General features: G+C 33.2%; 1 protein-coding gene across 12 annotated transcripts in view; it reads right to left on the bottom strand.

Annotated features, from left to right (window-relative positions):
* LOC145279872 (cytosolic carboxypeptidase 1-like) overlaps positions 1 to 10,910 on the bottom strand; it is a 657,874-nt gene that overhangs the window by 336,037 nt on the left and 310,927 nt on the right. For all 12 annotated transcript variants that reach the window (XM_080131321.1, XM_080131320.1, XM_080131325.1 and 9 more), the window contains 2 exons: positions 10,308 to 10,496; positions 211 to 360 (listed from right to left, as the gene is read on the bottom strand). In XM_080131321.1, the coding sequence (XP_079987447.1) occupies positions 211 to 360; positions 10,308 to 10,496 (339 nt within the window). The remainder of the gene's footprint in view (positions 1 to 210; positions 361 to 10,307; positions 10,497 to 10,910) is intronic.

Below are 10,910 nucleotides of genomic sequence, written 5' to 3'. Positions count from 1 at the left end.
ATGTCAATATATTGTTTTAAAGTAAAGGTCAATCACAACGTAGCAGTCTGACAAAGGTCGCCGGTCATGAGCATCACTTGGGTGCATTCAATTCTTAATAAATGGCATATAAATACAACGTCGTAAAGCACATTATTTGTTAAAGAAATCGTTACGTTGTTCTTTTTAAAAATAATATAAAATTACAAAACAAAACTTGCAAATTCTTACATGTAAAGCAATAATCCAGGGAAATAATCTGTCATTAAGAAAGGATTTCGTACTGGCCACACCTGAACTGTTCTCGTCGCACGTGTTGTTGCCATACATGAAGACATTGTGCTTCCGACTGTGGCCGTGTAAATCGCAGTAGAGCAATACCTAACAGATAGACAAACGAAAACAAAATGTTGCATTTTATTATTAAGTCGAATTTATATGTCAGATGTTTTTGCAAATTCCAAGAGCAGAAAATCTATTACTAATGCAGATTTGTCCGCCTGAAGTCAAACGTATACACTTACTATATTTTAATAAGAAATACTTGTCGGCGACAAATGTAACTGAAAATCGTTGTTCATCGAAAAAATTGTGCTTGTTATGGAAGCGAAGTGAAAAAAAAACGCTGACTTTGTGAGTATTGCGTTGTATAATTAGTTTTGCATAAATGAGTTTATTGTCTACGACAATGACAGTTACATGTATCGAAATGTATGCACTTGATGCTGTAATTACACAATATAATGGCGTTTGTTTTATGGGGAAAATGCAAGAAGCGGCTAATCGATGACTGTTGTAACCATAACAGATAAATATAACGGTAGAAAAAAAATTGTGATGGTACAATCATGGAAAGAAAGCGTACTCTGTTGATGGCGGTGTTGTGGATGCGTGACCGTTGATATCAAATGTTGTGGGCGATGCGTTCATCGATTATGCAAAAAAAAATGTGTGTAACGATTATGGGTTAGCGGGACGCCATGTTTGAAAACCGGTTCGAAAATCGTTAAACATCGAAGAGAAATGGATCAACATAATAAAAGAAAACAATGGATGACATCGCGTAAGTCAGGTCACGATTGTAAAAGGCTGGTCGAAATGTGGTAACGAATGAAATGAAATAATCCCGATCGTTGTGGCAAGGGATTACTATGAGATAATGTCTCCGGTGTATAGTGGGAATGTGTGAGGGGAAAATCTTCAGGGAGTAAATATTGTGCTATCCTCTCTATATGTGTGTTGTTTGGGAGCGTGAATTTTGCTGGAATTTATATAGGAAGATATGATACTGTTTAAAAAGAAAGCGTAATATCCGGAAAACTTGCCCCAGATAATGGGAGCATGTGTAAGTATATTTACTTTTATATGTAGTCTGCGTTTTCGAAGCTATCCTGTCTTTTTACAATGAGGAACAATTGTTACCATTTTATAATATTATATAAGAGATGACAATGTATTATCGACGAAGTTTACGAATCAACATGGGAATATAATTATGTGTTAACGATAATACAGAATGTGTTTTCGCCAAATACTATAAACAAATTCGACAAGATTCAATGAAAGAATTTCGAAAGCTATTATTCAACTAAATATATGATATTCAATGAGCAAAACATGAGATTCAATTGAAAAAAAATGACATTCAATGAATAAGAAAATGGTGTTTAATAAATAAAAATACAATGTTCAATCAGAAAAATAAAATGTTCAATGAGAAAAATACAACGTTCAATGGAAGATTCTCGCATTCAATGGAAAAATATAATGCTAAATGAAAAGTTTACAATGTTCAATGAAGAAATACGACCGTAAATGAAAAAAAAAACAGATTTAGTGAGAAAATACAAAGTTTAATGAACAATACAAAGTTTAATGAAAAATACAAAGTTTAATGAAAAATACAAAGTTTAATGAAAAAGTACAATGTTCAAAGTAAAATACGTTATTCAATGCAAAAATACAGCATTCAATGAAAGTTTACAAATTTTAATGAAAAATACAAAGTTTTATGAGGCATACAATGTTCACTTAAATAAATAACAACGTTCAATGAAATACAGCTTTCAATGAAAAATACAGTGTTTAATGAAAACTACAATGTTTAATAAAACATGCAACGTTCAAATAAAAATTCTGGCTATTATTAACAGTATTAGTAACAGTTTCTAGAACAATTTCTAATAGAGACTTGTTTTCTATAAATGCGTAACCATTTAACGAGTGTATGTGTTTCTTGTTCTTACTTGTCAGAAAAATTATTTCATTATTTATTATCAACTGATCTTTAAGTAAAATACAAAATTCTAAGCATAAAATATAAAAATAAGTTTTTAAATATGTTTGAAAAAAATAATTATCAAATTAAATATACCAGAATGCATTTCGGTTTGTTCATTTTAATATTTTAAGTTGAAAAATATAATGAGTTACTTTGCGATTCTCCTAAATTTTTAAATAATTAGGAAGCATTTAATACGTTGAATAAACATATTTTATAGCTTTAAGATTCTAAATAAATCCTCATGTATTAAAAGATCGAAAATTTTGGAAGCTATTTACATCCAATAATTTTATATTAAAACAAAATTAATACTTTAATAATAATTAGATATAATTTTAGAACGATTTGTGGCAATTAATGATTTATTACAAACTAAACGATTTGTGTCAATTCATAATTTATTACAAAATGATATCGTAATAATTAAATTTAACTTTTTAAATCATATTAAAATAGTTTGCTAAAGAAATGTATAATGCAACATAGTTTTAAAAAAACGCAAAATAAAAATGAATCTAAAAAATTCCCAGGAGCCGCCAGATAGACACAGTTATTAATAATGTTTTTTTGTTGTTTTTTTGTTCCTCTATTAAGTTATTCACCTTTTAATTATTATAACTTTCAGTACTATTTATTTCGGATTTATTAAATTTTCTTAAAATTTATTGTTCTTCCAAAATTTACATATGTTTTTTTAAATTTTCTTTTAAATTCTGCCCATATCATATCATCCGTAATCTTTCCCACACACCGATTGCGTGGAGAGTAAAACTATTCTTATGGCTATCCAGTCTGAATATACGCGGATGTTTCCTATTATCCTCTGTTACCTATTCCCTAAAAAATTTATTCTCCAATTTTATGTGTCCTACCTGCGATCCAGTTGGGCATTCTAGTCATGATCTTCTAAACCTATCCCATATCAGCAGTTCCTACTCTGCCATATTTAAGTGTTGATAACTTTAGCTCGTGGAGGCACGCTTAACATGTAATGTTAGTCACGTCAACGGATTGCTTTTGATCATTCTCTGGTCTTTCTGATAAATTAATGTGGCGCCTTTTAAAAGGTGGACATAGAGAATAGGGATGATCAAAGGTGATTTGATCCAAAAATTTAAAGAGGGAAACAAACGTCTTCCTGTGCAGGTGCTGGAAAAATACTCTGAGTTATTCCCATCGTACAGTTCTCCATTTAACTCGTTCACATATGAACCGAACAGAGTAAAGAAATGTTTTGCTGAAACTTGATTACAGTATTTTATGTTGTAATGAGTAGGGTTTTTTTTATATAAAAATCAGTGTCGATTGTGGATCTATGATTTATGGTTGACATTTTTTAACTTAATATCAAACGTGCATATTAGTTAACAAAAACGAAAAAAAGTGAAAAAGATACTAAAAAATTGTTTTACTTTTCTATCTAATTCTATTTTTTACAATTTTTGAAGGTGTGTTTATTTCAATTTCAGATTTCTATCAAACACGATATTGTTAGAGTTACATTTTCATCATTTCGACAGCGACACATTACGAGCATCATCGAAGTTTGATTGATGGGTTTTCATCTTTTTTAATGAATACAACTGTTTTTAATGCAATAAAATTTATTGCTTCTACCTAATTGAAAGGAGAAAATGACGAAAACGAAAAATTAAACTCTTCAGTGACTTCTAAGAACTCGAGTCAGACATTTTTAATTCTGACTATAACGATATCATATTGAACAAAATCTTCAATTGAAGTAAAACGTTTCAAAGGCTTTAATGCACAAATGATTTATGCAGATAGGCAGGGAAAGTAACTTTTATTGTCTTTGGTAATAGTTATTTGTTGAATATTTTTTCTCCTTTTCATTCATGATAGCTAAAATACAATATTACCTCGCTTACGATAATTATCGTAAAACAATTGTATCATCGTGTCATGAATTACTAGCAGTTTATTTTTTAAATAAGACATAAAGTTCTCCCTCTCCCCCTCTCTCTGTACATATAAAATTTTGGTAAATGCATATGTTTATATGTTCCTTTGTATAAGGTTCATTCTTAAACTAATTAACCGATCATTATGAATTTTGGGACACAGCTGTTAGGTGTAAAAGGACTAAATGTAAGTTGTAGATTTATGCAAAGACGTAAATAAGGGTGGAAGCTCTTCACCTGCTTTCGATTTTTGTGATTTTTTTAGAATAAGTATTCGCCATCATATTTCAGTTTCATTAAATTATTTTAATAGGTTTTCTATCGTTCGGAAATTTTCTGATTTTCATTAAATTTCATATAGTCATTAAACTCTAATAAAGCAATATTCTCTGAATTTTAATTTCTTCTTAAGACCCTTTAAGTTCAAACCATGAATTTTAAACTTTTTCTGCAATTGAAATCATGCAATGGATTTTGATTAAAATTGGAATAAGGAATTTAGAAATAAGATTTAGTAGCATTATATATTGGCTGTAATCTTCATAAAGGACATAAAAGTTGTACACATCTATTTTTTCGGGGAAGTAATCTTATCCGTTCTGTGACTTATCAGGAAAACCGAGTCTATAAGAGAATTTAGCACTTTGTTACACGAGAGAAGTGCACAAAATTTGGCATAACATGCTTGCCATAACATTTTACCGATCGAGTATTGTTTATTTTCAGTACAAAATCACAATTAAATGAATAATCTATCTCACATTATAAATCGCATATACATTTTTATTAGATTTAATTTAAAACACATTGAAAAAATAAATAATGTAGTAAGCTACGCATATATTTTTGCTTCTTCTTTATTGCTACTTCTACTATTATAATTAATAACATTAATATAAAATAAAAACGTATAGAACCCATAATTATTTGTTATAATGGCTCCAGAGTTGGGATGAATAACCCTTGGTGTGCCGAGTAAGTTATAGTTATCAGAATCATAAAACTGTTATTTATTGTAATTTTGTTCAGACAAAATACTTAAAGCCTTCAAAATCATTTTAAATATTTGTACTAAATATAGCATGATGAGTCTTGGAGATATCAAATTCATCATCGAGGAATAATTAATAAAAATATTACTTCTTTCTCGAGATGACCCCAAGAAGAAAGGGCCGGACGCTTCAGAGCTAAGCTAAGTTAAACAATTATTTATCTATAACTTTCGAAATATACTTTTGTCATTTTCTATGTTTCTATGTCTATCCTTGCGGCCATGTCACTAGTAAGGGCGCTGACCTTATCAGCCTGATAGGGACCCGAACATTGGATTAACGACTAAGAAGGTTGTCCTATCAGCAGGTGCAAAGTACTGTGCTGTTGTATTGCCATTTGGTGAGTGGATTCTGGACCATGCAGTAGTCTCTGGTGGGGCCTCTCGATGCCATACTAGTGGGTAATTGTTACGGCTTTACCTTATAATGTGCTGCAAACAAAAATTCCTGTCTTTTCTATCCTACATTTCCCTCTGTCCTGCTCTAACCAAGTATGCTGACATGTTCCACAAATCCCAAAATTCTCAACATGAAATATCTTCAAAACAAAAACACGAATAAACCTAGAACCCCATCCTCCAACATAGACCCCTACTACAATGTCTCCTCCTCCAACATCAGGGGTATACGTTCCAACCTTCCAGAGGTTGAAACCCAATTACGGGAGACGAAACCGGATATATTCTTTCTAAGCGAAACTGGAATAGGGTCGACCACCTCCCTTAATGAGTTCATACTTAAAAGATACTCTAACTTATTCATCTAAATCTGACCCCCAAGATCGCTATGGGCATGGTATATGTGCCTACATTAAAGATGGCTTCCCATGTGTAATGATATCTCAAGAGAAGACCCTAATTTACCTTATATGTACTTCCGTGTTGCACTTGCTTACACCACCGCATTTATATTTGCTCTCTATCGCCCCCACACCAGCGGAGTTATTATCTTTAAGAGTATGTCTGAGAAAATAGACCACATCTTGTCTGCTCATCCCTCGGCTAACATTCACATTTGCGGTGATTTCAATGTCCATAACGTGAAATAGCTGACTCACTCAAATAAGACAGATGATGAGGGGAGGTTCTGTCATGATTTTGCCATTGCCTATGACCTCACTCAGATTGCGATCCCACTCGTGTGCTCGATACTACCGGTCAGTACGCAAGCCTTCTATACCTTTGTCTCTCAACTTCCCCTGAGCTATGTTCATGTTCCGTTCTATCTCCTCTTGGATCCTGCGACCACTCCGTCGTATCAGTTAAGATAAAAATGAAATGTAATAAGGATTCGGACGTACCTCTCAACCGTACTGATACCGATAGTCTATGGCTGACTGGGATAGCTTCCGTCCATTCATATCTGATCTACCTCTCCATTCCATGTTTAAAAAAGATGTGTCCTCTATAGTATCAGACCTGACCGAATGGTTAATTGTAGGCATAGACCGATTCATACCATCTAAAAAGTTCCAACAAACACCTAACAGCCAGCCATGGTTCTCCCCTGAATGTGCTGTTGCCATCGCGCGCAGAAATCACCTTTTCCATATCTACCAACGTAATAGATGCATTGAGACTAAAGCTGCTTTCAAGACCGCCAGCAACCACTGTAAAAGAGTAATAAAAAATGCAAGCGAGCTATATGCTCAGTCCGTTAAATCCAAAGTAGCTGAGCAGCGTCTTGGTTCTCACCAGTTTTGGCAAATAGCAAATAGGATCCTGAACAAAGGTGTGCGTTCTATCCCATCCATTATCAATGGACCAGAGATCATCTCGCAGCATCAGACAAGGCCAAACTATTTGCCAAGAACTTTGCAGCAAATTCTAACCCATGCGACGAAGGCCATCAACTCCCCGAATTTCCTCCTATAACAGACAACATGCTATGCAACGTAGAAATATCTGTGCGTGATGTCGCCAAGCTAATCAGGAACCTTGATTCCAGTAAAGCAACCGGCCCTGACAGTATTCCAATTATAGCGTAAAAAAGCTTCAACAAGAACTTGCCCTCATACTTACAAAACTGTTTAAGCGTTGCCTTAAGAAGTGCTTTCCAACAACCTGGAAAACCTCATCAGTATGCCCTGTATTTAAGAATTCAGGTGATAAGTCATCTCCCTCTCAGTACAGACTAATAAGTCTTCTGTGTGTCATGAGTAAGTTGCTGGAATCCATATTAAATAGAGAAGTAGTCAACCACCTCAGCATAAATAACCTTCTTAGTGACACGCAATATGGTTTCCGTTCTGCTAGAACTACAGCAGATGTGCTAACGGTTATATCTCATAAGATTAGCGAATCTCTCAACAAAGGCTTCATTTCTAGGGCAATTGCTCTTGACATATCAAAGGCCTTCGATAAGGTATGGCATAATGGCCTACTTCACAAGATTTCCAGCTACGGTATACCTGGAAATGTTTTCTCAATCATTAAATCATTTCTCTCTGATAGGCTCATAAGAGTAGTGGTTGATTGGCAGAAATCAGAGGCCCACAGTATTAATGCTAAAGTCCCTCAGGAGGTCCATCCTGGACCCAACTCTCTTTCTGATCTACATCAATGATCTCCCTAAACACATACTTAAATCATTCGTTGACATCTATGCTGATGACACGACCATCTATGGCAACACATCAAAGGCCGTAAATGACAATGTTTTCTCTGATTCTCTCTCCTCTGATCTTGAGCGCGTGGTTCAGTGGGGTAAGAGGTGGCTGGTTACTTTTAATGCATCTAAAACAAGCTATCCTTACATTATCAAAGCTCTGATCCTCATCTGGCATCAATTGAAATGGATGGTTCTCATCTAGGGGAGGCCCCATGTTTTGATAAGCTTCTGGGTTTGATCTTTACTCCTGATCTGAAATGGAACACATACATCAAGACTGTGGCCAAGGTCACTGGGAAAAGGTGAGATCCTTCTACCGCCCCAGAAAATATCTCGCTAATTATGCAATTTTCTATTTATATAAAAGCCAAGTATGTCCAAGGATGGAGTACTATTGCCACATCTGGACAGGAGCTGCTAAAAACAGCCTATCCTGCCTTGACAGAGTACAAAATAGACTTCGTGACTTAGTGGGGGATGCCCTTTTCTCTTCCCTGCAACCTCTCTCCCACAGAGAGACGTTGTGAGCCTATCTTTGTTTTATCGTTATTTCCATGACAAGTGCTCGTCTGAGCTCCAATGTCTGGTTCCCTCTCGCCAATCTTTCTCGAAAAACACCCGTCTAGTTGAAACCACTGTCAATAATTTTCCCCACTCTTTATCTGTGCCTAAATCAAAACGTAGATTCCCTGAACAAAGCTTCTTTCTCAGAACTGCACATATGTGGAACTCTCTGCCGCTTGCCTGTTTCCCGCCTGACTTCAACTTAGATGTCTTCAAGTCCAACATAAAAAATTCCTGATGAACCGCACCTTAAGTAATGACACTTTATCAAATCTTCGATACTAACTATTACTACGATACTATCCCACTGATTACTGTACACACAATAACCCTTATCCCCGAGTGGCTTCTGGACCTTGATAAGTGGTGACCTCTATGTAAAAAAAAATTCTAAAAATAATCATTTTCATGTATAAAGCGCATTAGTGCTAAGACTAGAGTTCGAAGTTTTCTTATAACAAAATAAATAATCGTCATTTAATTGGAGATGCCACGCTACAAATTTCGTGTATTCTTTACGAGTTTAGAGATTGTTTTAACCGAGAAAATTAAAGTCGGGTGCCAGGTGTTCTACAACGATTCAGTACAGTTAGTACTTCATAGTAACTCTACGCAGAATTGTTGTTTTCGTTGAATGTTACTATTTTTGTTTGTATAATCTATTTTAATTGCAGTTTGTAATTAAGTACTTATTATTCTACTTTGAGGTTATTGATCATTGTTAGATGAAGAGGAACAACAATAACAACAATAACAATAATAATAATAACAATAATAATAACAATAATAATAATAACAATAATAATAACAGTAACAACAATAACAATAATAACAATAACAACAATAATAATAACTACAATAATAATAATAACAACAACAATAACAACAATAATAATAATAACAATAACAACAATAATAATAATAAAAATAATAATAATAACAATAACAACAATAATAATAATAATAATAACGATAACAATAATAATAATAACAATAACAACAATAATAATAATAATAACAATAACAATAATAACAACAACAATAACAACAATAATAATAATAACAATAATAATAATAATAATAATAACAATAACAATAATAACAATAACAACAACAATAATAATAATAATAATAATAATAATAAAGGTCAGGTTGAAAGCATGCAAAATACTGCATTGATGTAAACAGCGAGACTATTTAGGAAAATCCTCGAGTATAGGAATTAATCGACATGGCCAGGTCATAACGACCAACCACATGTAGATTGAAATAAAAATAGAACCAGAAATACAGAAAAAACGTTGCACGAATCCAAGTGAACTGAAATTGCTCAAAATTACATAATTTTACCCTTCATCCACAAAGAAAATAAAACACAAAATAGTCATAAATGGTCAAAATCAATAAAAAGATTAGTGAGAGAGTGAAAATTCCGCCAAAACATCCGCTGGAAGAGTGCGAAAATGCTGGAACATTAAGAAGTCTTATTGCTACTTAAAATCCAGAGCATGCTGTTATTGATCGTTAGAAATAATGGTAAACACATGTTACAATAATACAAAATGTAACAGTTATGAAAAGAGGCGAAGATTACTGGAAATTTGGGAAGACTTGTCATTCAAACTCCAGGGATAATGACCCATGTAAAAACTCGTAGTGATTAAATAATAATAAATATTATGAAGATCTATAGACTGCAAAATGATTGAAAATAATTGCAACTAAATTGGCATAAAAAGCTATTGAGATGCCGAATGTTATAAACGTAGCAATACTAAGCTTAATGCTCAAATAAGTTTTAACGCCCCCGGCAAGAGCTAAAACAAATCTGCTATTTTAGATGGCTTTTTGTCTAATGAATTTATAACAGTTTGTCTGTTTGGGAGTTTTGTATACCTGATGTTTTTCGCTGACGTCCTCAATCATCGTTTTCACGTGCCAAACGGTTGGGCAGCTCGTCTTTACGGGTCGTCTGTAATTTCTGTTCAAGTCTTTTCCAACTAGGGAACAGCGATAATTACCAACGATAACTCCATCCGGATTTAACATCGGAATTATCTTAAAAATATATTTTCTTCTCAGTTCCTGTTTGGGAAATTAAATAGAAACAATTATTTTAAAGTTATTTTCGTTTTAATTTTTAAACAAACAAAATCTTACTCCAAAATCTTTAACTCATACAGTACTTTGAGCAGGATACATAATTTCGATCCAGTGTTACATCTAAATTGGATTACATCCAAGATAGGGATTCAATTTATGCTAATATTCCTAGGTTGCAAAACATTTATCTAAGGTACCATACAAAAAGATAACATGACTGAAAACAAGAAAAACGAGAAGATACAATTCTAACAAATAAGAAATGAATTCCTATTCAATTTATTGCGAAAATCTAAAATTAATAACAGAATTGTGTTGAGAAACAACCGGAATGAAACCCTTTACATTTATGAATACAAAGTTTGTGTTTTCAAAGTGATAGGAAAATGTCATAGT

The sequence above is a fragment of the Euprymna scolopes genome, chromosome 7, assembly GCF_053919585.1.
Source record: "Euprymna scolopes isolate OS-2025 chromosome 7, ASM5391958v1, whole genome shotgun sequence".
Taxonomy (NCBI): domain Eukaryota; kingdom Metazoa; phylum Mollusca; class Cephalopoda; order Sepiida; family Sepiolidae; genus Euprymna; species Euprymna scolopes.
This window is presented reverse-complemented; position numbering and strand designations above follow the sequence as displayed.